Source organism: Rhincodon typus, chromosome 10 (genome assembly GCF_021869965.1).
Source record: "Rhincodon typus isolate 14 chromosome 10, sRhiTyp1.1, whole genome shotgun sequence".
NCBI lineage: Eukaryota > Metazoa > Chordata > Chondrichthyes > Orectolobiformes > Rhincodontidae > Rhincodon > Rhincodon typus.
In genome coordinates, this window is record NC_063341.1 from 21,704,975 (window position 1) to 21,731,940 (window position 26,966).

Genomic DNA, 26,966 nt, shown 5'->3' on the forward strand with positions numbered 1-26,966 from the left:
AGTAATCCCTCTCTGTCTTTTCCAGTGGTATCATGTTACCCCATTTTAAAAGGAAAACTGCAATGTACCAAAATTTAATTATGAGTTTTTTTGGACGGTGGGCAAATACTACAGGCAAGTGTCCTCCTGAATATCTAGGTGGAGGAAGAAACAAGAACGAATCATTACTTGTATAGATTTATTCAGAATAAATTATTACAAGTGTATAGTTCCCAAATTGACTCATACCCTGGGTCAGTAAGTGTCCCTGTATATCTCCTTGAGTAACAACCAATCAACTACCTCCACCTGTATTTACTTAACCTCAATTGATGCATTTTGCATAAACTGCTACAATCTGTCCCTTGGAGCTAACAGAGGAAGCAGATTTTAATTTCATCAGTTTGGAGTACTGTGTACAGATCTGATTGTCCTGCTATACGAGGGATATTATTAAATTGGAGAGGGTGGAAACAAGATTTACCAGGATGTTGCCAGGACTGCAGGACCTTAGTTTAAGGAGAGGCTGAGACTTTTTTCACTGAAGCGTAGGAGGTTGAGGGGTGACCTTATAGAGGTTTATATAATCATGAGTGGCATTGATAAGGTGTGTAGCAAAGATCGTTTCCCTAGAGTGGGGGAATTCAAAACTAGGGGGCGTATTTTTAAGGTGGGAGGAGAAAAATTTAAAAGGGACCTGAGGGGCAACTTTTCCACACAGAGGGTGGTTTGTATGTGGAATGAGGAAGTGGTAGACGCAAGTACAATTACAACATTTAAAAGACATTTGGACAGGGACATGAAGAGGAAAGGCTTAGAGGAATATGGGCCAAACACAGGTAAGTGGGACAAGTTTAGCTTGGGAAACTTAGTCGGCATGGACGAGTTGGACTAAAGGGTCTGTTTCGTACTGTATGACTGTGTGGTGTGGCTTGAGCCCAGGTTTCAGAAGTGACAATATTTAATGTGCCAGAGGAGACAATGTGGTAGAGTGGATCAACCCCAGTTGAAAGCTATGATGCATGTCACTAGGATTGCAATTATTTGAGCTTATTCAGAGTTTATTTATTTTCAGTGGAAGTGATGATATTATCAATGTTACAGGCATGAAAGTATGATCAGGCTACAAAAGGCAAAATTTAGAGAACTCACAAATATCTGCTTGCAGAAGTTAAGAGAAAATGTTGCATAATGTGACTGGATATAAAGATGGTGCAGTCGTTTATCTGTATATTTATGGTCTTTATTCTTTGACCTTTGAAATTTCGGTGTCTCGATATCTAACATACAGAGCATCTTCAAGTCTAAATACAAACTCTGCAGAGGGATAAGAACCTGGATTTTCATCTTTGAGGAGTATAGTAAGATTTGGGAATATTTTTGGTTTGGCTGGTCTACCTCAGGAGAATGTGCCCAACAGAGATGGGGTTTTCATCATGGGGAAGGGTGCGGTTGTTAGTTATCAAGAGTTCAGAGACACCAATAGGAACTTCCATGTGCTAAGATGAGTTGTTGAACAGATCCACCTCAGTGCTGAGACTTTTCCCATTTATAATGAAAACAGCAAGGCCCTCCAGCCCTCACCCCTCCCATCTCCACAGCTTCCACACACACACAATTTTCCACTCATGCCAGTCCACCAACCCCTCCATCCAATATGTTTCCTCATATGCTCCAGGCCAACCTGCGTCCTTCCATCATCTCCCAAGACTCCTCCCAACATACATGCCAATCTGTGCCACTCCACCCACCCCCATGTCCTTTCATACACTTCATGTCAAACTATGGCTCTTCCCATGCCCTTTGTAGCCCTTGCCAGGTTACAGCACTTCCATGCCCATTCACCAACTACATAGAACTCATTAACTATATAGTGACAGGATATATAGGATGTATTTTAAAAATGCTACTGCCTCTTTTTAAAAAAAATTCTTATTGGCCAATAAACATGTCAATCATCTCATCCCTTTAACATATCAATTAGCAGAAACTGCAAGCAGGCTGCAAGAACCCTCTTCTGAGAAACACTGCGCAATTGAAAGAAGAGATCTGAGAGGCAAATCTGTCAAGAAAGCAATGTTTTGCCTAGGGCTCAGCGACTTCAGCACTTTATTGAATGTCAGGACTCTCAGCCAAGGATGCAAAATTAGACTTGGGTCCCAGCCACCATTTTCATCCTCCAAACACACTCCAAACTCTATGAAAATCCAGGTCTCTTTCTGTTCAAGATAATGAATGCTAATTATGACTAAAAAGTAATACAATGCAAATTTTTAAAATTTCCAAGTCCTTACTGAAATTCACATTTGAAAAATTCAGTTTTTTTAAAGTAAGATAGAATGTTCATACTTATACGAATCATTTTACATTCTTAAGACATTCTGAAACATTTTTCCACTAAAGGAAATAAGTGTTGCCATTATTTTATTGGTGAATGCGACAGTAGGTCTGCACACAGCAAGGTCCCACAAACATCAAAGAAATAAATGATCAGACTGATCTGCTTTAGTTTTATTAGGTAAGGACACAGGATCCTTGTTCCTTCAAATGAGATGAGATCTTCCAAAAATGCAGCACTACCTGAACTAGAGTATCAGTCCAGATTGTGTGTAAATCTGCAGAGTGGAGCTTGAACCCAAATGTTCTGGTTGAGAGGTGCTACAATTGATACATAAATAGAACTAAAACTGTCTCACCCTCTCTTCATTTTCAAAGTCTAGATCCTCTGATATATACATATTTTCATAGCTCATTCTCTTGAGACTTTGGCGAGTTAATGCCTTAATAGAAAGTCAGACTTTGCAAATATAGAAAGGTTTATTTTGAACAATTAAATATGACAGAATTCAGTATAATATCTGTATCTGAAATGGAACATGTAGTGTGGATGAATTGCTGGGTACGTCCTAGAAGGCAGCAGCTGGATGGATAAATGAGACATCCAAGTAACATGCCAGTTTTGGAATGCCTAATGTTTAATTCAACCTCTATCTCTGTAACCCCCAGCTTAGACATACTGTATCACCAGTTGATCAATTATTTCACCTATTTTTCTGTTAATTTATTGTCTCAGTGGGCTGATCCTTTATTTTATGTGGTGACACTTGGTGTGGTTTTGTTTGTCTTGTAAAACTCAAAGTGTAAATGTTGTATTTTCAATTTATTAAGGAAATATTGGAGGAATGCTTATTCTGAACGTGAAGACAAAAGCTAATGATGCCATTCCAGTGGTAGTAGGTGCGGAAAAGGGTTTGGAATTTCCCTTGGAATCAGCTCTAAATTGGATCGCAACCTCATCCAAGCCATGGGGCATCTACCTGAAGATAAAATCCCAGGAGGCATTGGCCCCAACCTTATATCTGCTTGAACGGGTTTACACAGCATACCTTCTCCTCAAGCCTGTATGGATTAATATGGATCTCTCTTACGGTAGTTTTAGCACCCATGGATACATTGAGGGAAAGCAATTCATCAAAACCGTCAATGAAATATTTCCTTTTGTAACTATAGCTCCTAGCTGGCCAAAAGAAGTGCTTACCCATGGTTATACACAGCCATTAGTAGAAGACATGCTAAATCTTTGTCGTGGGCTATGGCAAGCAGTGTCCTTCCAGCTTCAGGCTATTGCTCTGGGTAAATCATGGAAAGCCACCACTCGACTACTGCAGACTTCCCCTACCTACACTCTGACAGTGGAGCATCTACACGAGCAAGGCAGCTACTTGGATGGGTTTCAGGGGCTGATAAACATTCGAACATACAGCACTCGTAGGATTTATTACCGCTTACCTCAAGATTATAGAAACAGTTTTCACGACGATGTCTTCACATCATAAAAAGTTGTTTGAGAGTCTTTGTACATCACTAACCAGTCCTACCTTTTAGGCAGGCAAATCATTTTTAAGCTCCGAGCTATAACTCCCTATTTCTGAACCACCGAAATTATTAGCTAAATTTTGTCATATTTATAAGGTACAACCTTATTAACTTTAAATATTTTCTTAATTTAGTCGAGATAAAAATTTAAGATTTTGATACCAAAGGTAGTTTTATAAATTTTGATTATAAAATTTGGCAAAAAGGCTGTCATACATAAGAGATTGAGGTGTATTTTGTTGAAGTGTTGCGAACAGCTTTACTCAGTCAGGTAGTTGCAATTACATTTCTCAGTTTTCCCATGAAACAGAGACCTTGACCCTGTTTTGCTCATCTACCCTTGTGAAGTAACAAGAAGTGCAATGAGAGCCATCATTTCATACATCGCTAACCCATCATGCAGGTTTGTGAAAGCTCAAGTAACACAGATATCAGCTATACAGCAGTGATAAATCTGAATAGCAGACTGCAGTGCAAGCTGTGGCCTTATTTTAACACTGTGGTTTCACAGAAATTCTTTTGACACTACAAACCTGTTAACTCACACTCAAAGAGCCACTCGCTTTGGTTTCTATGTGAATGATTTAGACAAATCTCACTCTTAAAGTCCCAATATTTAAATAATGAATTATCCCTTGATTTCTGATCGAAAAACTCAAATATTGGGGTTGTAGACTTGTTCACCAAGCTGGTGTGTTTGATTGCAGACATTTCGTCACCCTGCTAGGTAACATCGTCAGTGTGCCTCTGGTGAAGCGTTGGTGTTCTGTCCCACTTGTTATTTATATGCCTCAGTTTGCTGGGGTGGTTGGCATCATTTCTGGTTCTGGATGAAGACTGACAATAAGGATACATGAACGCCAACTAGCCACCAAGAGACACGACCAATTATCACTGGTCTCAATACACATGGACAAAGAAAGACACGAATTCAACTGGGACAACACATAATAGCACAAGCCAAGCAGAGATATGCCGAGGAATTCCTGGAGGCCTGGCATTTCAACTGGAATTCCATCAACAAACATGTTGAACTGGACCCGATATACAAATCACTGAAAAACAGAACTGGAAGTGATACCAACCACCCCAGCAAACTGAGGCTTATAAATAACAAGCAGGACAGAACACCAAAGTTTCACTGGAGGTGCACTGACAATGTTACCTAGCAGGGTGATGAAACATCTGCAAACAAACACATCGGCTTGGCAAGCAAGTCTACAACCTCATCCACAATCCAGGCTGCAAATCTTGTCAAAAACTTTAAACTGAAACATTTCATAAACATTGGCAGGTGCAATACAGGTTCATGTTCCATATGTCTTACCTCTATCTAATAAACTTGTATTTTTCCCCATTCACTCAGAGGCAGAGTCTCTCATCTTACTCTTTTGACTATCAAATTTGGATAAAAACGTCAGATAATGTTGGAGAAAACAATAATTTAGAAATAGGCAGAACCGGTTTACAGCTTATGCTCACTCAGAATCAAACTGAATAGTACAGTCCATTTGGCCACCAAACTAGATTGTTTTGTTACCCTATTGAAGGTGTATGAGTCATTCAAGTCCCTCACAGCCATACAGAGTTCCCAGCATATTTTAGAAGCAATCGGTCATACCGCACAAATCTGCTTATGATCTGCAAAAGATAAATTATGAGGGGGGTTTAAAGAAGACTGGGGGCTTATGAAACTAATAGACATTCAATAATGCTTTCAGATTGTTCAGGACTACAGAACAATTTGTGATGCTCACTGCTGACTGCATAAGACATCAGTTCATCCATCAATGTAACATCCTAATATATAATAGGAGATATCAGAATAACTCAATGTAAAAATTTGATTTATCTTACTTGCATTGAAAACTAAAGTAGTCAGAGATATCTATTAGTGCAACACAAAATGGAGCACTGCAAAATATGATGAATTAGGTTATTGTTCTTGCTGGTCATACTGCATGCATGGTTTAAAAACTCAGGATTATTTAGAGAAAATGCCAATTGTTAGATAATAGCTCAGGGGAGAGATGAACTGTCCATATGAACATTATTTGGACATGTCTGTGTGATTGGTAATTGAATAAACTGAAGCAGGTAGAACAAAATACTTTAGTCTCAGGTAAAGAGTCAATTCATTTTGTTCATAGACCAGCAACCTGGAGAACTTTTTAAGTGTCTGTTTCTCATTGTATTTTTGGTGAAAACATCATTAGAAATGGTGTAAATGGCTGAATGTCTAATGCAATTGAATCAAACACTTTGACGTCCTTTATTTCAATAATGCATTAAAACATGCCGACTGAGGCTGACTTCTTCCCAACCAACAATCTGAAGCAGTTGAGACAGGGGCAAGAATGATACCAATGTGTCTTGTAAAGCTGACTAGGAAGCAGGCCTGGAGATTTACCTTAATATGGAGTATCAGCACAGGGAATGAACCGTTTGTTGTTTTGGTATTAAGAGAATAGAAAGGTTTGTAATTACTGTAAATATATACCATTTTTATTTAATATTTTCATCTATTTACTGTGTAATAAACTAGATGGCTGGTTTATAGACTTCAGTGTAATAGAATATTTATTCTTGTGCCTAAGGTATTGTGTGAGGCACACAGCACAACCAGGGAGCACATAGACAGGGGCCCTTAGTTCAATCACAGTATTCTGGATAGTGAGCAGTGTAGACTCAGAGTGAAAATAAGAAAAATGTGTAAACTTCTAAAAGTTGGTTTAACTTTTAAAGTTCAGATATCACAGAATCACAGCAGTGCTATGACCATGAGGCCATTCACCCCATTGTGCCTGCTAAATAAACATTATCTTATGCCAGTATCCTGCTTTCTCCCTGTATGTTATTGGTCCTTTGTACTTTACACTTTATTTTGCATAATATACTTAAAATGCCAAGAACAAATGTGGTCTTTCCCCCTTTTCAAAAAACTTAATTCTCATTTATGGTACGGTGAGCAATTGAACCCAAGTCCTGTATTTCCACAGAGAAAATTTCTTGCACATGTTTTCAAACTGAGAACACTAACCTGTAAAACACTTCGTTGATTCCAAACCAACCCCACCCCAACCAACATTGTGTAAATGCGGCAGCAGTTTAGTGAAATATTGAGCAATTTGATTAATTTCTCCATCATGATTGTTAATTTAGCAATTTGAGCAAATTTGACAATCAAGTAGCTTCTAATAATTTTTGACAAAGTGAAAAATTCAGATTTTAAGTGTGATGTATAATACTATTAATAGCTTCTGATTGGAATGAGATTAATAAATGAAAGGAAAAAATGTAACTGTGGCAAGGAATGCAATCAGAGACAGGGAATGTTGGGATCTCTATTATTTTAAAACCATGCTGATAATTCCCTGCCTGCCTACTTCCTCCTCTGATATCTTCTGCCACTGTTCCAAACTCAGCCCATCTGAGACTGAAACATTCACCTCATACCTTTGTTAGGTCCAGATTTGCATCTTCTAAAATATTCTTTTGAATCTTTCTTCTTGCACCCTCCGTAAACACTTGCACTTCCAGAGTTTTACTGCCTTTATCCTACCATTTGCAAATCACGGTCACTATTATCTTTTTCTCTACGTGCTTTGGCTCCTGGATCTCAATATTTGATTGATAGTTCTTATCCTTTGAAGTAAAATTACTCCATGGCCTCACCAAAAATCCTGCGCGACTTTCACCAGCACCATAGCACTCACTCTTAGTTTGTGCTGTTTCTTGGTCACCGGCAACCTGGCTATCGTCCTCTCGTTGTCAGCTGTGACCTTCAGCCACCTTGGTGTCCACACTTTGGAATTCTATTCTTAAATACCTCTGGTTCTCTAAATCCCTCTCCGCCTTCTTAAAAGCCACTTGGTTGGCTCCATCTTCACTTTATGCTCAGCACTTTTGAAAAGTACCTTGGCATATTTTCTATTTTACATTCAAGGTGCTTTAATAAAAGTTGTGGTGCATGAATGTTGATAACATTCCATAAAATCCTTTCAAATATCGACTGAAAGCCTGAATCGGATGTAAACAACCACAGGAATTTTGCTGAAAGATTCTCCTTTGTTCATTTAATCTATGCATTGTTTGTTACAGAGTGACCAACTGGAAAGCTGGGCTAGAGCAGGTTTCACCTTTAGTCATTGCTTCCACCTACAATGTTCTTGGGGTAGGTCCGTGTAAGGATTGAACTTTTCCTTGCAGCTTTCACCCTCTCCTCCTTACTAAATCAGGGCTCCATCAGCAACAGACAAGAACAAGCACCTCATCCCAGGTGGCTATTCATGTTTGAGCCTTGACAGGAAGTGGTGACAAACTACTAACTTGCAGGAGCTGGGGGAATGCTCATATGGCTGATCAAGATGTTTGAGAACAAGAACACTGGGATAATTCTCTTCCCCTCTTACTCAGAGACACTGGATTCTAAACCCAGGACCCTTGGGTCAGCTGCTCATTGACTGAACTCACTGAACCATCAATGGAACTGGAGATTGAATTTTAACATAATGATTTGCTCCTTAGCTGAACCTCTCTGACATTTTCCCAAATGTAAAATGTCCATAAGTTTTGTTGTGCAGCAAGCCTGCACATTTTAAAAATGAATAAGGGGAAAATTGAATTACTTTATTGTAGTCTTTTAATCAGTCACTTGCAAGTGGCTGATGTGACGACACTGCAGAAACAGCAATTGATGTTTGACTTAATGCATAACCCTTGAATTATTTGCTATTTGTAACTAGCCGATTTTATGTTAACAGGCTATTTTGTTATCTTCCTAGTTTTAAAGATTTGCATTTCAAGTTTTAGTTATCAATAAAATGTACACAATCACAGTTCAGTGTGTTTTTATTTAGTGTTTCAAATGACAGAATTAATTCACAGGAAATCTGGTTTCCACAATCACCATGGAAATACTTTGTGGTAATCAATGCAATAAGTTTACTGTCGGTAACTTTGATTCTCCCATCGGATTAAATTAATTTTGATCTGTGTTTCAGTGCTAAAGTGTAGCATTAACACGAGCACTGGGTGTAGTTCCAGTTGTAAGGATAATTGATTGTGACTTAATGATAAAGTAACTTTCTGAATCCACACTCTCAACTCAGAAACTAAAAAAAATTGTCAAATTTAACTTTACAGAGAACAATGACTTGTTTGAATAAATTTATTGGCAGATTGTAAAGAATAGGGAAAAAAATCTCACTATACACATCCAAAAAGCATCGAAAATATTTGGTAGGCTCAGTGACCAGTAAAATGATCATCAATTAAAAATATTAGTCTTTTATCAATGACAATTATTCTTAAATTCCTCATTTATTCATCTTTAAAGTTCATTCTTCTGAAAATTACAATAAAACAAATTAAATTGGGCAGTCTGTAATAAATTGCTGTATGCAAGAGGCAGTTACTATTCTGTACAAAAACTTTACTCAAGTTTACAAATTATTGCAGTGATCACTTCTCTAATCAGATAACAGTAGTTTCCAAGAACTACACACTATTACATAATGGAGTTCCATTTGTGTACAATCTCAATTAACCAAGAACAATGCCATTACTACAAAAATATACAAAAGTTATGCACTGTAAAAGCTCAACGAGCTTAATCATCATTACAATTTCTGAGTTCCAGTTGATCAAGACTGAACCGACATCTCATTTATCCCATGACCTAGCTCCTCTTGCACCAATCCCCTGGATTATTATGTGATGCAGACTGTGCAGAAACAGGTATCCTGCCGTACATCGCACAAATATTACAAAACTACATAGTCCACATCCTTATTTTGTTCGAGAAACTTATTACAAGCCTCAATGACTTTACAGAGGTCAGCAGAAAGTCCAGTAATGTCACGGGTGATATACGGGAGAACACCAGGGGTCGCCTGAATGTAGTACGTAATCTGAAAAAAAGACAAGTATCTTCATTAACCTCAAACACCGATAGCAGATACATTCTGTGCTACAACCTGTCTTTTTCCTTTCATTCATACTAAAATAGGGTCACTGCTTCAAATCCAGATAATCATGAATTCTCCCAATGGCTGTGCAGGAAACTGCACAGGTTGTTTGCACTGAAATTATATAAAAATGGGATGTCTCAGGTCTATTTTTGGTCTGTTCTAGAGTAGCTAATCCTAGTGTAGAGATGGGTAAGTACCAGAGCCTAAAGAACCATAAGTCCTTAAAGGAGTGGGAGGATAAATATGTACAAAAACAAAACACAATCGCTGAGGTGCCATATTTAAATATTAGCTGTTTGGCTTCCTTGCATTTTGTTTCCATTGGGGTAGGCTGAGGGGAGGAAAGGAGTGAATAGTGTCAAAGAGAAATACCAATTCCGTAAAACACCTGATCACAACTTTCAGTAACATCCAAACTAGTTTGAATAGAGCAAATATTATCATTATGGAGGCAAATACACAGGGAAGTCTGACATGCTTTGATTCACAAAAATAGGAAGTGAGTACACATGGGGAGAGGCTGTAAACTGAAATTTGTCACAATAGAAATGCTTTCACGTACTGAATTTATGTTTAATATCAGTACATCTCCCATAACAACTTGTATTTCCATAACAGCTTTTATGTTGAAGCACTTCAAGATGTTTCAGAGATGTAAGAAGATAGGTCAAATGATATGTACAGTGCTCTGTAAGGAAAGAAACCCTGTGCCATGTATATTCCACTACTGAATTGAAGCTGGAAGATTGACAAATCCAGTCCATTCAGAGGTCAATTACTAATCAGGGCAACAATCAGAGTGCACCATAGCTCCAGTGTTTCCATTTCCTGAATAGTACTTCTGTGCATTCCAAAGTGTCTACTTTGACATTATATAAAAATAATTTATTTTACACATAGGTAGCCTCTATTAAGTGTGATGCAGGAAATGACAGGCCATACAACAAGAACTATATGGAAAGGCAATGTCCTAGTGGTAATATCAATGGACTCTTGACCCAGACAGCCAGGTAATTTTCTGGGATCTGGGTTCATATCCCACCATAACACATGAATTCAATAAAAATCTGGAATTAAGAATCTAATGATGACCATGAAACCATTGTCAATTGTCAGAAAAACCCATCTGGTTCATTAATGTCCTTTAGGGAAGGAAACCGCCATTCTTACCTGGTCTTGTCTACATGTGACTCCAGACTGACCGCAATGTGGCTGACTCTTAATTGCTTTCTGGGCAATTAGAATGGGCAATAAAGCTGGCCTAGCCAGTGATGCCTTCATCCCAGGAATGAAAATAAAAAAAAAGGTCAAGTTTGCAGATGGGGAGGGGTGGAGAATGGTGACATGATTGGGAGTGTGACCAAAACTGAGCAAAACCTGGGTTACCACTGAACTGGAAATAGCAACATAAATACTACGGCTACAACAGCAGGCTAGAGACTAGGAAACCTGCAGCAAGTAACTTGACTCCCAAAACCTATTCATCATCTGTAAGGCACAAGTCAGGAGTGTGTTGAAATGCTCCTCATTTACCCGCATTCACCAATACTTATAAAGCTTGATATAATCCAGGACAAAGCAGCCCACTTGATTGGCAACACATCCACAGATATTTAGTCCCTCCACCAATAATATTTAGTAGCAACAGTGTGTACCTTCTACTAAATGCATTGGAGAAACTCATCAAGGCTTCTTAGACAACACCTTCCAAACCCATGACCACTACCATCTAGAAGGATAAGGTCAGCAGATACACAGGTACCCCATCGTCTGCAAGATTCCCCCTCCAAGTCACTTACTGTCAGACTTGGAAATATATTGCCATTTCTTCAGTTTCACTGGGTCAAAATCCCGGAATTCCCTCTTGGATAGCACTGTGGGTATACCTACAGCATTTGGAGTGCAATGGTTCAAGAAGGAAGCTCAACATCACCTTCTCAAGGGCAACAAGCAATGGGCAATGAATGCTGGGCTGCCTGTGATGCCCACATCACACGAATGATATTTCTTCTTAAAAAACGATAGGGTGCCACCAATTCATCCTCACTTCCAGTGTCCCCAATCCTTTTCAATCACATCTCAGCTCTGTATTTTTCCCTTTAGAAAATTAGAACACCAGTGTCTGTGAGAAATCAATGATGGAACTGTGGTTCCATAGTATCTCTTTGCTGAGAAACGTTTCGAGAAACCTTAACATTTCAAAAGCCACAAAGAATAAGCTGCATATCACCTATCAAATCTCCTATTTCCTTTGCTCTGCATCATTGTCTTAGCTCATCTCCTCTCCGTCACCCTGTTTCCATAAGCCTCTTGACCCCTTGTTCTCTTCCCTTCCCTTGACTCCAAACTGCTTTTTCCCATTTCCTCTATCCCGATCCCTTCTTTTCTTCTATTTTGTGGGGGATCACCAGTGATGTTTACTGCTGTGGAAGCTACAAAGTATAAGGTGGTCGTAATGTCTGACTGCAGAACTGGGACGATGAACAGAGGCCTACATACAGGTATAACAAGTTGTCGCCAAGACCAAGATGCAATATGCCAGGCTGAAAGGAGTGACGTTGGATGTGGTAGCAGCAGCAGATGGGGACATGGAGAGTCAGTGAAAAAATAGGCTAGGGAGTCCAGCTAGATAAATCATTCAACATTAATTTGTAGATGTAAAAAAGGATGATTTGTTTTATCACAAGGAGTACAGATTATAAAAAACACAAACATGTACTGCAACATTCATCCAGCATCACTTGGAATACTCTGTTAAATTCTGGGTATTCCAAAATTAGGAAGGAAGGATGTCTTGAAGAAAACTGAGTCATACTTCAACAGTACACGACCTGGAATGATAAAATTCTGCTATGCTGCCAAGCCATGCTCCCAGGCCATTGTGCAAACATATTTACAGCTGTGTTACAGGACAGTAATTAGCAACAGCATTTTAGTCACTAACCCAAACACTGTGGTTAATCCATTCTCCAAATGAGCAGCTAACAATGCAGATTGCAATCAAACCAGTCACCTGATCTTCAGGCTTTTCTGTTTGCAAACTTGAAGCGATGGAGCTACTGGGAAAACTTTCAAATTTTAATTTATTACAAAGTTTAACTTTGATCGATAAGCAGTTGCCAGTTTTGTGTCAGTGAATGGTATTTTCAACCTTGTTTTCACAAAGATTTGCAGACTCAGCAGCATAATTCAATTGTGTCAATCCCACTGTGCTGTGAAGAAGGTACGACTCCCAAACCAGCACCTGTATTATAACAAGACATTTTCTACAATACTATCACGACATAGACCTGGTACCATTTCAGATCCTGTAACGTGTTAGGGCAATCTAGTATATCCCACCACTTCCTTTGGAGAACTTAACTGTTTTTAATCTGTTTGCTTTTAGATTCAGGGAACAGCTAGACAGTCTGTATAAATTAAAGGAAATCTTACTCTACACCCACTGTCAGACTCCATTTAACAACCATATCTTCGGGTAAAGAGAACTATTTATTCAGGTCAACTTGATTTATGTTAATAATAAATACAAACTTTTGGATAAATTGATCATTACCATTTACTAATTGGAGGCAGGACCCTTACCCTAGTGCGAGTGACTTCTTCTTCCCAAAGTGTAAAGCCTGCACACAACACTTCACTTCGAACAAGACCCTCAATTGGTGGGGCCGCAGCGAGACTGACTGAGCGGAGGGCTATCAGATACGGATCGCTAGAAAAACAAAGTTTATAACAAGTGACTTACTGCTTTAATCATTGCTGGATTTTGCATTATAGAGCAAATGACAAAATGGGATATTTTGCTTAACTATTTTATCCTTTAAAGCCTACAGACAAACAAATAACATGATATAAGTTAGCAACACTAGAATAACAGTTCCAACACCATAGCCTAGATTTCCTGTTCAGCCTTAAAGTCAGTACAGCATTTAGAAGAACCTGTGCTCACCACAAGCTGTGACCTGGTTCCAGATTCTAGCCTGAGGGTCACTTGCATTTTTTGGGCATAGGTTGGCAAGGACAAGTTGGACTGAAGGGTCTGTTTCCATGCTCTAAGACTCCATGCAGCTTCCACCAGGGAGTCTCCCTAGAAGGCAGGAGAGATTGGCTGCGACATGCCTTGCTGACCCGCTGCAAAATAGTTTGGTAGGTGACCATTTTACAAGTTTATTTTTTTGTAAATTTTACAGTTCAGCACCTCAAGCTAAATATCAGGTTATTTAGACAATAGATTAGGCATTTGTTGCAACAATTGGAATTCTGAAATTAATTGCAGCTGCTAAAAATACAAGCTATTGTTAAAGGTACAGAATGACCTGACCTGACCGCGGAAAGTATAGAACATTCTGAACAGAGAAAAATCTGTCAACATTACCAATCTCTCCATCCCGAAAAACAGGTCGTCAAGATTAGGTCAAAAAAAGCTGCATATTCTACAGTTTGAGCAATCCGGATATAAACAGAGGAAAAATACAGAGGCTCATTTTACAATTTTGGAAAGTTAAATGGTTAACCCTGAGAACTGATAAGATTTCATCAGTTGATGGGTGGATAAAAGTGACAAGGGTGGTTGAAATAGAAGGCTATCTATATTGAAGGGTAAAAGACAGAAACTGATAATATCAACTGGCTGGATATATTGATGATAAAGATTAATAAAAGAAATAGGAATAAATCTATTAACTGGACTACAGATGTTTTGTGCAGCCAGCTGATACATACTGGAGGCTGGAAGTGATCCCTGCAACAGAACAAGTAGCTGCAACACCTCAGTAACCCCAGACAGACGAGCTGCAGATGTCTGCTGGATGTCCTCAACTCACCACAGAAAATTACTTAAATTTTTAGACTGTAGCATCCCTAATGGATATGTCATTGGGCATTGTGGGGTGTAGCAGTCAGCAGCAGCCATGAAAAGCAGGCCTGCATCTCCCAGCTCCACATTCAAGTAAATGTTTCTCTAAACATATCTTTTTGATGCTGGCTGTGACACCCAGTTTTCGTGAAGACCTGGATGGCTTGGCAAGCACATTGTAACAGAAAAGCATGCATTGTGACAACACAGGATACAGCATTTGGGTATAACAGCTGAGATTTTGTAAAGAGAGATGGAAGGACGGTGCTCGTTATTCATTATGCTAATAGTTGCTTGTTAAGATTTCACTGTCATCATCTGTTTCTGAACCAGGTGATAACCCCTGCAGGAGCCCTGTGAGCAGGACATAAGACAGCAAGGTTCCTCAATCAGTCACGACGGAAGTAGTCTCACACAGCCATGCAAGTTTTAAATTAAGAACATAACCCAGGGAATTATAAATAAGGTTTAAATCATGAAGAGAAAGATGAAAATTGGGAATGAAACATGGGATTAAGATAGAGGAAGATAAGAGAGGTGCAATAAAATTAAACTACTAATGACCCACTAAACACATTATAGAGCTGATGCCTTGGGCTTGTAATGACTTGACACGGTATGTGGTAATTTCTGCCAAACAGCACCTCTGGACCTGAAAATTTAAATACGAAAACTTGGCTTTTCATTTCTTCAGAATTACTGTTGGGAGATTTTTTCAACTTTTTAAAAGCTTCTCAGTCTGACTCTTTATTTGAAAAAAACGAAGTAAAATTACCCATCAGCACAAGGTACTCTACGAGATGCCAGTAAAACAAAGTCTTGAAATTTACTCTCCTTGTTGACAGAAGGGGAGATCACGTGATAGATGACATCATCTTCATCCACCTTTTGTATCAACTCAAATTTCCTTGGGAGGAATCATAAAATGATCAGAAGTCATATGAGTTTATATGCTTTTCCGCATGCAAGGAGTAGAGTATACTTTAATAACTCATTTTGAAACTACAGTATTAATCAAACTCATGTAACATCTAATTGTTATAATTTTATGTAAAACATCTAATTCCATGATTTCTTATTTTATATTCTTATTATTTAAAATCCCCATTTTTTCCACTAGCTAAAAAAGTCCTCCCCTGTGGATATTCTTATTTGTTTCATAGAATCTTTCAGTAGAGGAAGAGACTAATCAGTTCATCAAGCTTGTACCTATTCTCTGAAAGAACTATCAAGTTTGTCTCATTCTCCTGCCCTTTCTTGGCCCCTGATAAATCACTTCCCCTTTGAAAACATGAACAGATTCTGCTTCTGTTGCTTATTCTGGTCCTAACACCACTATAGTAAAGTTATTACTCCTAACTTCTCTCTTTCTTCTTTTGGTGGTGATGTTAATAACTCAACTCCTTATGGAAGGATTTATCCCCTAGTTTTCTATATGAAAACCCATGAAGGAAAATATAAATTCACTCTTCAAAATTTGATATACTCCAAGAATGGAGTTGGCAACAGTTTGGAATTTTCTTTTTCTGTCAATTCTCTTTTCCCTCATGAAGACTTCCTGCTGGAGTATGGTTCCCCTCTAGTATCTTTACGAGGGACAGCAAGAGCTGCCAGTGTGTTTCACTGTTTCCATCTCATTCTCACCAGCTGCATGCACATCTTTAATAAAAACGCAAAAAGACAGTTTGAACTTCACCTTCACGAAGTGTGTACTGAAGCACTGACATAGTTGACACAGCCGAGAACAGCTATCTTAGCAGAGCTGGGATCAAGCCAGAGATCTTCATGATTTACAGCAGCTACCCACTGCCTTAGTCAGTTCAGCTCTCACAGCAGTATTCTGTGCTGTGCACGACCAGTTGCTGATTCTACTTTTGTTAATCAGACAAAATTCACTCCATAAAATCCGTAAGGACTGCTGATGCAGTAAATCAGGAACAAAAACAGAAGTCGCTGGAATAGCTCAGCAGGTCTGGCAGCATCTGTGAAGAAATCAGAATTAACGTTTCAGGTCCAGTGACCCTTCCTCACAACTGGGTTCTCAGAAAGGGTCACCGGACCCGAAACGTTAACTCTGATTTTTTTCTCCACAGATGCTGTAGGCCTGCTGAAAATTCACTCCAGGCTTAGCTGATTCCACAGGCACCACCCTAGGAGGAGTTGGGGAACAACTTATTTCTGAGTGGTTATCCTCAGGATAAAACAATGACCTTTGCAGACCTGAACTCCCAGTACTCCAACTGCTTGATTCACATGCAAACCTTGCCAGGTCCTGAGCATTACTTTTATTGTCTCAGAGATAGTAGGAACTGCAGATGCTGGAGAATCCGAGACAACAAGGTGCAGGGCTGGATGAACACAGCAGGCCAAGCAGCATCATAGGAGCAGAAAGGCTGACGTTTTGGGCCCAGACCCTTCATCAGAAAAGGGGGAGGGGAAGGGGGTTCTGAAATAAATAGGGAGAGAGTGGGAGGCGGATTGAAGATGGATAGAGGAGAGGATAGGTGGAGAGGAAACAAACAGGTCGAAGAGGCGGGGATGGAGCCAGTAAAGGTGAGTGTAGGTGGGGAGTTAGGGAGGGGATAGGTCAGTCCAGGGAGGACGGACAGTCAAGGGGGTGGGATGAGGTTAGTTGGTAGGAGGTGGGGGTGCGGCTTCAGGTGGGAGGAAGGCATAGGTGGGGGGAAGAATAGGTTAGGGAGGCGGGGACGAGCTGGACTGGTTTTGGGATGCGGTAGGGGGAGGGGAGATTTTGAAGCTTGCGAAATCCACATTGATACCATTGGGCTGCAGGGTTCCCAAGCAGAATATGACTTGCTGTTCCTGCAACCTTCGGGTGGCATCGTTGTGGCACTGCAGGAGGCCCAGGATGGACATGTCGTCTAAGGAATGGGAGGGGGAGTTGAAATGGTTCGCGACTGGGAGGTGCAGTTGTTTATTGCAAACCGAGCGTAGGTGTTCTGCAAAGCGGTCCCCGAGCCTCCGCTTCGTTTCCCTGATGTAGAGGAAGCCACACCGGGTACAGCAGATGCAGTATACCACATTGGCAGATGTGCAGGTGAACATCTGCTTGATGTGGAAAGTCTTCTTGGGGCCTGGGATGGGGGTGAGGGAGGAGGTATGGGGGCAGGTGTAGCACTTCCTGCGGTTGCAGGGAAAAGTGCCGGGTGTGGTGGGGCTGGAGGGGAGTGTGGAGCGGACAAGGGAGTCACGGAGAGAGTGGTCCCTCCGGAAAGCAGATAAGGGAGGGGAGGGAAAGATGTCTTTGGTGGTGGGGTCGGATTGCAGATGGCGGAAGTGTCGGAGGATGATGCGTTGGATCCGGAGGTTGGTGGGATGGTACGTGAGGACGAGGGGGATTCTTTTTTGGTTCTTATTGCGTGGACGGGGTGTGAGGGATGAGTTGCGGGAGATGTGGGAAACACGGTTGAGGGCGTTCTCGACCACTGAGGGGGGGGGAGTTACGGTCCTTGAAAAACGAGGACAACTGAGATGTACGGGAGTGGAATACCTCATCCTGGGAGCAGATGCGGCGGAGGCGAAGGAATTGGGAATAGGGGATAGCATTTTTGCAGGAAGGTGGGTGGGAGGAGGAGTATTCTAGGTAGCTGTGGGAGTCGGTGGGCTTGAAATGAATATCGGTTTCTAGTTGATTGCCCGATATGGAGACAGAGAGGTCCAGGAAGGGGAGAGAGGTGTTAGAGATGGTCCAGGTAAACTTAAGGTTGGGGTGGAAGTTTGAGCCTAATGTTCCTACCTCTCACACCCATCAAATATTTCACTCCCCTGGAGCTCTGCCCATTACAACACAGCACATTACAACCCAAGGGATAGGGAGAAAAATACATCATAAAATTTAGGACAGCACTTTAAGGAACATTTCATGTGATAATCTCTGACCAGTTTGACAATTTCTGTCCTTTCAACATGAGCCTTGATGAAGTTAACTTTCCCACTCAGTTTTGGCTGCACACAATGAACTGTACCTAGGGCTCCTCCATCGCACAAGGGACTCCATCAAATCTGCTGACACTTTCTGACTGTTTGACAGCTACTTCAGCATTGCCGGAGTTTCCTCAGACTTGGTTCCACACCACTGCATGAAAGCAGTATCTCAGGCTGCATCCCATCCCTTAATGTAACGTCAACAGCTGCCATCCAGTCAGACTGAAAAGCCTTTGCTTTATAATGTAATTCAGAATTGTGAAGTGGAATCTTTCCAGCACCTGAACGACACGGGCAATGGCAAGTCAGTTGGAAAAATACTTTGAGATCAGAAACATGCGATTCTTGATATTGAGGGGAAAAAAAAATCTGATTTTCCACCCAAGGTTTTAAATGGCGAGAGGAGAATCTTGTTAGTGAGCAGCAGGAGTTCTCACACCTCATTATTATCTAACCTTATATTACTTATTGCAGTTTGTTATTTTACCAGGCAGTGGAGGGAAAATAGATGGTAACAATTCCTGGGTAATGGTGGCTCCAGCCTGGCCACCACATGCTCTTCTGGGCTCCAGCCTGGCTGCCAGTCCCCACCATCTCCAGGCACATTCACTGGCAGTGACTGCCTGCATCCTTCATCCATGGAGGTTGGCACTGGACACACCAGCCTCACCACATCATGGTACATCTTCAACTCACTCAAAATATAGCTCACTTCTTCAATGCTGCACTTTGAAGCTCACTCACACCTTTCATGGCAATGCTGCTACAGGGACAGTGTGCACAGGGACACACACTAATCTCATGTATCAGAACAGAGTGAACTTCAGGACTTTCCTTGCTCTCTCACTTTGCACCTAGTTGGATGCTCACAGCATCTCTACCTTGCTTTGTCTTTTTGCACACTGCCACATCATTCAGAACTTGCATCCTCAGTTTTCTGCTTTGTCTTGCTATTTAACACAGACACAAGGCCAGGCAGCTTGTGGCATTTACCAGCAATGATCAGTCAAAGTGGCTGAATGGAATTGTGTTACATCAGTATCACATCTACAGCATGTGGCAGCAGCTTATATGGCATACACGCTATATGTTACTTGAGAAAGGATGTATTGGCACTGGAGGGGGTGCAAAGGAGGTTCACTAGGTTGATTCCGGAGTTGAGGGGGTTGGCTTATGAGGAGAGACTGAGTAGATTGGGATTATATTCATTGGAATTCAGAAGATTGAGGGGGGATCTTATAGAAACATATAAAATTATGAAGGGAATAGATAAGATAGAAGTAGAGAGGATGTTTCCACTGGCAGGTGAAGCTAGGACAAGAGGGCATAGCCTCAAGATTAGAGGGAGCAGATTTAGGACTGAATTGAGAAGGAATTTATTCACCCAGAGGGTTCTTAATCTATGGAATTCCTTGCCCAGTGAAGTATTGACGCTACTTCAGTAAACGCTTTTTTAAAAAAATTGGATTTTTTTTTTAACAATAAAGGAATTATGGGATACGGTGAGAACGCGGGTAACTGGATCTGAGTCCACGAAAAGATCAGCCATGATCTTATTGAATGGCGGAGCAGGGTCGAAGGGCCAGACGGCCTACTCCTGCTCCTAGTTCTTATGTTCTTATGCGCTTCAACCAAATGGCCACGTCTGAAACTTTAAGGGGTTCTGTCATCACTCAGGAAGTGGGTCCCACCACTGTAGGTTTAGGTCATATCTGATATCAGTCCAGGCTTGGAAATGGTCAGTGAGGAACATGGGGAGACCAGGGTCACAAGGTTCATATCATCACAGGGAGTGAGCCACAGTCAGTCCTGCAGGTCCAGTTCAACCAACCCAGGGTGCTGTGGCAAGACACTGGGGGATCTGTACAGAGATCAGTCAGGGGTCTGGTCTTTCAGTGTTTCGAAGGTGGAGTAGGACATGGTCAGTCAAGGGCATCTGCTAACTGGAAGTCAAGGAGGGTTATCAGGTGCCATTGCTGTAGTGGGAATATTTGAGGAAATCATTTGTGAGGATTGGAGGCAGCATGCTGGCATACAGATGGAATAATAATTGTTAAGGAAAGGAACTCAAAAATAAGGTTGGTAGACAATACGGCATGGGAGGGAAATGGTACTAAGGTTGGGAAGGGCTTGGGGAGGGGGGTGCAACAATAACCATCATTCTGTCTTTGATGTTAACAAGGGAACAATGCAGGACTGTGTCTGGTGTAACTATGGAGTAATGTCTGGAAGTTAGGGCGTAAAGTGGGGAGACGAGCAGTTACATTAAAGGGTTGGTTGGGCATGTTGGGAAGGTCAAAGCCAATGGCACAGACGGAGAAGCAGAAAGGAACATGAAGGTCTAGGGGTCACGTAGATTGACAGGCTGAGCCTACAATTCACTCTGTGCCAGTTTATTTGTGCCACCACAGCCAGAGAGTGTGCGAGTGTTTTATTTTAAATCTCTGCAGGTGCAGACTTCTCTTTGTGAGAGATGTGAGACACTTCAAGGGTAAACATTATTAAACAGACACTTTCCCAGTAAAGCACAAAGATATCTGTTAGTAAAGAGCTCTGTATGTGAACTGCATATGTTGACCAATTGTCTCAACCAAAAGACCTGGCACTTTAGAGAGATTAAAGTTGGTCAGGGTGGGGCGGGGGCACGGGCGGTGGTGGTGATGGTGTTCATATTCTGTTGAGCACATCACTGTCATGTCACTACAGTTGGTGGGAGGAAGAAATGCTCCCCAACCCCGGTTCTGACACTCAGAGGAATGTCTGTGGCCAGGCACCTGCTCAGCCCCAGGTAGAAGACAAGCCCATGGCTTTGGATATTAATAACTTCGACAATATGCACAAGCAGACACGAGAGCAGCAGGAAAATTTGTCAGGGACACTCGGGAAACTGGCTCCAAGATTGGAGGACAATGCTTTACGTACTGTCCTGAAGCAAGCTGGCATGCATTTGACTGTCTCCATGGGCAGGCTAGCAACTGCCATGGACACGCATATATGGACAAACCTATACTCCATCACTGGTACTCAGCAAAGAGGACAAAGGACCCTGACCTCACTCCAGGTGCCACTTCCTTGGAATAAGACAGGGCAGTGCCAGAAGGCACCCATTCAGAGGACGAACCTCGGTCAGGTCCCACAGATAGCTCCTCTTTGGGCACTCCAGAGATGCCTGGTCCTTCCACTTCGAAAACCCTCAGATCTTCCATTCACTAACCATGTATAAGCTATCCCATCACAGTTCTACAAATACGATATAATTCCAGAGAAATTCAGGTAAAAATAAATTCACTGATCCCTGATGTAAATTACATACTGTGAATACTCTTGTATTAATTCTGGGGTAATGGGCTTAACTGAAAAGATTGGTATTTATTGCCCATCCTTAGCTTGCTTTGTGAAGATGGTAGTATACTGCCTTCTTGAACCACTCCATGTGGTGAAGATGCTGTCAGTGTGGTGAAGAAGGAATCCTATGATTTTGACCCAACAATAATGAAGGAATAATGATATATGATGAAATCAGGATGGTTTGGTGACTTGGTAAATAACTCAAAGTCGTTGGTGTTCCAACACACCTCCCACCCTTGTGCTTCTAGGAGGTGGAATTAGTAGCTTTTCAAGGCTTTGCTGAAAAAGCTGTGGTGAGCTCCTGCTGTGCTTACTGTAGATTGTATACAGTGCAGCCTCTCTGTGTTGATGGTAGAGGGGACTTTAAGGCTAGTGGATGAGATGCAATCAAGCTAGATGGTATTGAGCATCTTCAACATTGATACAATTCCATCCATCCACGTTAAGAGAACAGCTTTGCATTACACTCATACCCGAGTCCTGCAGGTGCTGGCAATGTTTTGGGGTGTCAGAATGCGAGTCACTCATTGCAGAAAACATGGACTCTCACCTGCTGTAGCAGCTACACCACCTAAATGGCCAGCCCATATAGCAATAATGACCATCACACCCACCCCACAAAAAAAAACGCTGATGATCGAGGACTGAGTTGAATCACAAGGTGAGTTAGTTCAAAAATCACGTTCTGTGAAGCTCTGTGACCATATGCTGTTTGGCAGCTGATCACCAAGTGACGTATCACTCTGCTTTCTCAATCAGAAGAGAAGTTAAACCAGATTTAATTTGTTCAATCATAAGAGAGAGAGAGAAATAACATCTCTGTACTCCCTGGTACACTGAGTTGTATCAATATCTTCCTTTTCATTATCCTTTCTTTCACAGTCAATGATGGCCATTCTTAGTTTATATCATTCTTCTTACTGATAGTGGGTATCCCATTCATGTCGACGGCTCATATCAGACAGGAGCAGGAAAACTTGCTTGATGTTTACAGAAACAGACATTTCTGCTTTGAAGGACAGAAACTGACCTTCCTCCAGAGTGAACAGTTTGGCCTAGAAAAAGGAAATTTGCATCATTTTCCAAACAGTTGGCTAATTCCTTAAACTTTATGTTACTGTTAGTTTAACTTGCCTTGTTGCGTGTGCTGTTCAGTACCCAGTTTTGCTTTGCAGCCAACATTTTCAGTGCAGAAATGTTATTGTAGCTGAGGTAAACCTTAAAACAAACAAAAAGCAAACTAGTCACTTCAAACATCAGTTGATTAAGCCAGTGTGTAGCATTGACATATTGATACTAGAAGATATCAGGGTTGATAACTGGTTAATGCAGAATTTGCTGAACAGTTGAGTGCTGTAACTGGCTTCAGTACTCCTGAGATACCAGCAGGAGATCATAAAAGAAATAAGTCAGATTTACCAATCCTGATCACTATCTATGACTATTCGTTGGAAATATGGTGATGACAAGATTGGACTTAACTTTGATGTTCATCACACTTGAACATCCTTTCTGGGTTTTACATGATAAAGGGGCACTTAAGATGAATTTTTGGTTGTGGGTTCCTGTTCTCTGAGCAGTACTTTAGCAGGAGTCATGCCCTTCTGATAAGAAGGGGAGAACAGGAAAGGGGAAGACAAGCAGAGAGTGGACACGTTATGCTAACAAACAAAAAAAGTTAAGAGGCTTAAAAACTGGAGAGCAACATACAACACAAGACCTGACCAACTTCTGTTGACCAGGGTAACACAACATGGTTAGGAGGTCATAGATAATGGAGGGTACCATCAAAGTAACAAGGAGTATGATGAGGCAAGTTCTAAACTGCCTATCAAATCTGACCACCATACGCGGTTTAAGCTTCGTTTAGGACATGTATAAATATGGCCAGCAGAACTGACCGAAATCATCCTCACTAAAAATATATTCCACAGATGACTAAAACTAAACTGGTTTTTGTGAATATGCAAACCTGATCACTAATACAAAGAACAGTTTATCAAATCGTTGTTTACGCAAAATGTTCAGCAGTAAAATAGGTAGGAACACACAGAGATTACATCTGCTATACCCAGGCAAAGGGGTAAAGCAACAGACAAAAAGACAACTTACTTGATTATGAAAATGAAAGGTTCACACTCTAAATTATCTGTATCAGGAAAGGGAGATTACCTGATTGCTGGGGTCCCAGGGCACAGATAGTGGTACTTCAGTTTGCTTACATGAAATGATGTATTTTCTGAAAGAAAACAACAGGATTTTAAGTTTCTATAAAAAGATCTGCAAATACAGTTCATTTGTCTAGTTCAAACTCCTAATTACCTGGAGGAATTTGTAGGTTTTCGCACATGATTTTTAACTATAACTCTTTTAGATTCTTACTAGATTTTACTTGGAATATTACAATCTCAGGTCCACTCAGAGCAAGTGGACTTGTTCTCAAACGTTAATTGTTGGACTTGGCTCCGTGGTAATACTCTTGCTTCTGTGTCAGAAAGTCAGAGGTTTAAACCTACCTCCAGTGACGCAAACACATAAACCCAGGCTGATACAGCAGGGCAGTAATCAAACTTTGAAGATGCCACCTTTCAGATGGAGTAAAACTAAGATGTCATCCGACCTGTCAGTTAGATATAAAACAAACACTTTTCAAAGCAGAAAAGTTTCCTCTCCACCTTGCCCAAAAACAAATTATTTAGCTTTACCTGATCATTTACCCATTGCTGTGTATGCAGTTTTGTTGTGTGTAAATTTATTACTGTGCTTTCCAGTTTACAAAACCAATTATGATTCAAAAGTTGGCTATGAAACAATCAGTACATCCAAATGTTGTGGAAGAAGCTAAAATAACATAAGCTTTCTCTTTCCCAAGTGTGGAATGCAAAACTGCACTGAAAAAAAAAAATCAACATTAAGCATCACAGACTGAAACTGAATCCAACAATCAATTTTCAGATTACACATTCAAGGCCATGATGCCATGAAACTGCATCAGTCTCCACTGATTGGTATGTGCCATCAGAACTCAAAAGGGAACCTTCAGAAAAAAATAAGTACACTCAACTGAGATCCTGTTAAAACTCCAAACCTCAGCCTAAAGGATCATGCTAGGAAATCCCATGTCAAAACAACCATACCACATACATACAATTTTGGATTCATGACTTCGCCACGAGAAAAAAAATGATACCTCTATCATTGAACGTACAAGAATCTACAATTAACTAAACAATATTTTTGTATTAACACACATTTACTGCATTTACACAAAAGGTGGGAGAGGGACTTCTGGGATTACTGCTGTTTCCAGCAGCTTCAGGTTTTAGAATATTGCAATTAAACCGACTGAATTTTCCTTACTTCCACACAGAACAATGCACCATGTAGCCCAAGAGACAGCATATTTGTACAGGTATTGGACCTCAATTAATTTTAGAACACAAAGAGGGAACTCCAAATGGGGTCTCAAGCTGAAACTCTGGGTCATGAGCTTCAAGGCAGTGGAGCTCTCACTGACAGTTTAACAGCTGCCCTCCCATTCTAACAGATATGACCTCCATCATATCCCACTCTCTCAGATCTCACTGAGGGATGGTGACAATTTTCAAGTTTCAAAATGTGGTCACAGTGAGAAAAAAGTTTGGGAATTATTGATATTACAGCAGCAAATTGCATAAAGCAGCAACAAATTGTTTTTATATAGCGCCTTGAATATGGGAAAACATTCCAACGTGTTTTATAAATTCAACGTACACATTAGGCTGTCAGACCTTGTGCTGCATCAGTGGGAATCCCCTTGCATTCTGTTTATCCGTGGCATGGCTGCTGTAATCAGCACAAAGTGAAATCTGAGAGCATGTTAGCAGAGGATTAGGGTGAGGGTTTAGGGGATTAGGGTCAGGGTTTAGGATGCAGGGTCAGTTTAATTGAGTCACAGGCACCATTTGCTCTGTGTTCTAACAAGAACTACAGTGGTCCTTTCCAGTTGTTTGGCAACACATATTTTACACACCCAATAGATTTTTCCAGAGGTTCACAAAGCAAATCACCATGTGAAGCTCTCTTGCTGCCATGCTGAAATAAAGAATATGTGTGAGAATCGCTGTGATATTCACTTCTGCTGTTCTGTAAAAGCATTTAATCACCAAAGAGTTGGGGTATTCAGGTTTACTGACCTATCAAGTCGTATTTTCTTCCTTGCGCTTGCTTCACGGTATCTTCTTTCTCCATCCTGTTGAGGTAAATATAGTCAGTTTACAAAACCAATCACCTCCCAGGTGAATACCCTTGTAATGATTTTAGCCTTTTGTACAACTTGGCCATCACCATGGACTCTTACCCCAGATGGGGGTCATGTCTTCAGTTACGTAGGTCTGGAATTCCTATTCAAAATACCTCCAACTCTTCTTCTCCCTTTCCTTCATTAAGCTGGTCCTTAGAAGCCGATGTTTTGCCGAGATTTCAATCACCCCTGCCAACATCCCCCTTAGCTTAGCATCTAATTTTTGATTCTGCCTCAAAGAGACATTCTTCCAAGTGTGTGGGAGATTGTGAGATTTTTAAATATTTTAAGATCATTTATTTTTAAGCTTGGTTGTTTGCATTTTGAATTGGTGACATATGGGTTTTTCTGCATTTGAGATTTAATAAGTAACCTGCAAGTATTTCTGCAGCCATGGATACCACTTTTAAAACAGTTTGAGGGAGTTAGCTTTCACAACTAACTGGTTTTGTGCACATTAGGACGACTTATGACTGAACAAAGTAAATAATAATGTATCAAAGATTTCTGTGAGAAAATTCTGGAATTTCTTTCTAAAAAGATCCATAATTTGAAAATAAAGGTTCTTTTTAGTTAGAGATAGTAAGAACTGCCGATGCTGGAGTCAGAGATAACACAGTGTGGAGCTGGAGGAACACAGCAGGCCAGGCAGCATCAGAGGAGAAGGAAAGCCGATGTTTCGGGTCGGGACCCTTCTTCAGAAAGTCCC

The 26,966-nt window shown here is 40.8% G+C and overlaps 2 protein-coding genes across 2 annotated transcripts in view; one reads left to right on the forward strand and one right to left on the reverse strand.

The window, feature by feature from the left end:
- Positions 1-4,541, forward strand: part of fam151a (family with sequence similarity 151 member A) — a 30,052-nt gene extending 25,511 nt beyond the window's left edge. The window contains exon 8 of the mRNA XM_020510797.2: positions 3,148-4,541. Within this exon, the coding sequence (XP_020366386.1) occupies positions 3,148-3,815 (668 nt within the window). The 3' untranslated portion in view covers positions 3,816-4,541. The remainder of the gene's footprint in view (positions 1-3,147) is intronic.
- Positions 4,542-8,688: 4,147 nt separating this feature from the next.
- acot11a (acyl-CoA thioesterase 11a) overlaps positions 8,689-26,966 on the reverse strand; it is a 48,128-nt gene continuing 29,850 nt past the window's right edge. Inside the window, exons 4-10 of the mRNA XM_048602061.1 lie at positions 26,151-26,206; positions 24,148-24,214; positions 23,110-23,193; positions 22,897-23,030; positions 15,458-15,589; positions 13,413-13,539; positions 8,689-9,767 (exon numbers count right to left, since the gene is read on the reverse strand). Coding sequence (XP_048458018.1) covers positions 9,621-9,767; positions 13,413-13,539; positions 15,458-15,589; positions 22,897-23,030; positions 23,110-23,193; positions 24,148-24,214; positions 26,151-26,206 — 747 coding nt within the window. The 3' untranslated portion in view covers positions 8,689-9,620. The remainder of the gene's footprint in view (positions 9,768-13,412; positions 13,540-15,457; positions 15,590-22,896; positions 23,031-23,109; positions 23,194-24,147; positions 24,215-26,150; positions 26,207-26,966) is intronic.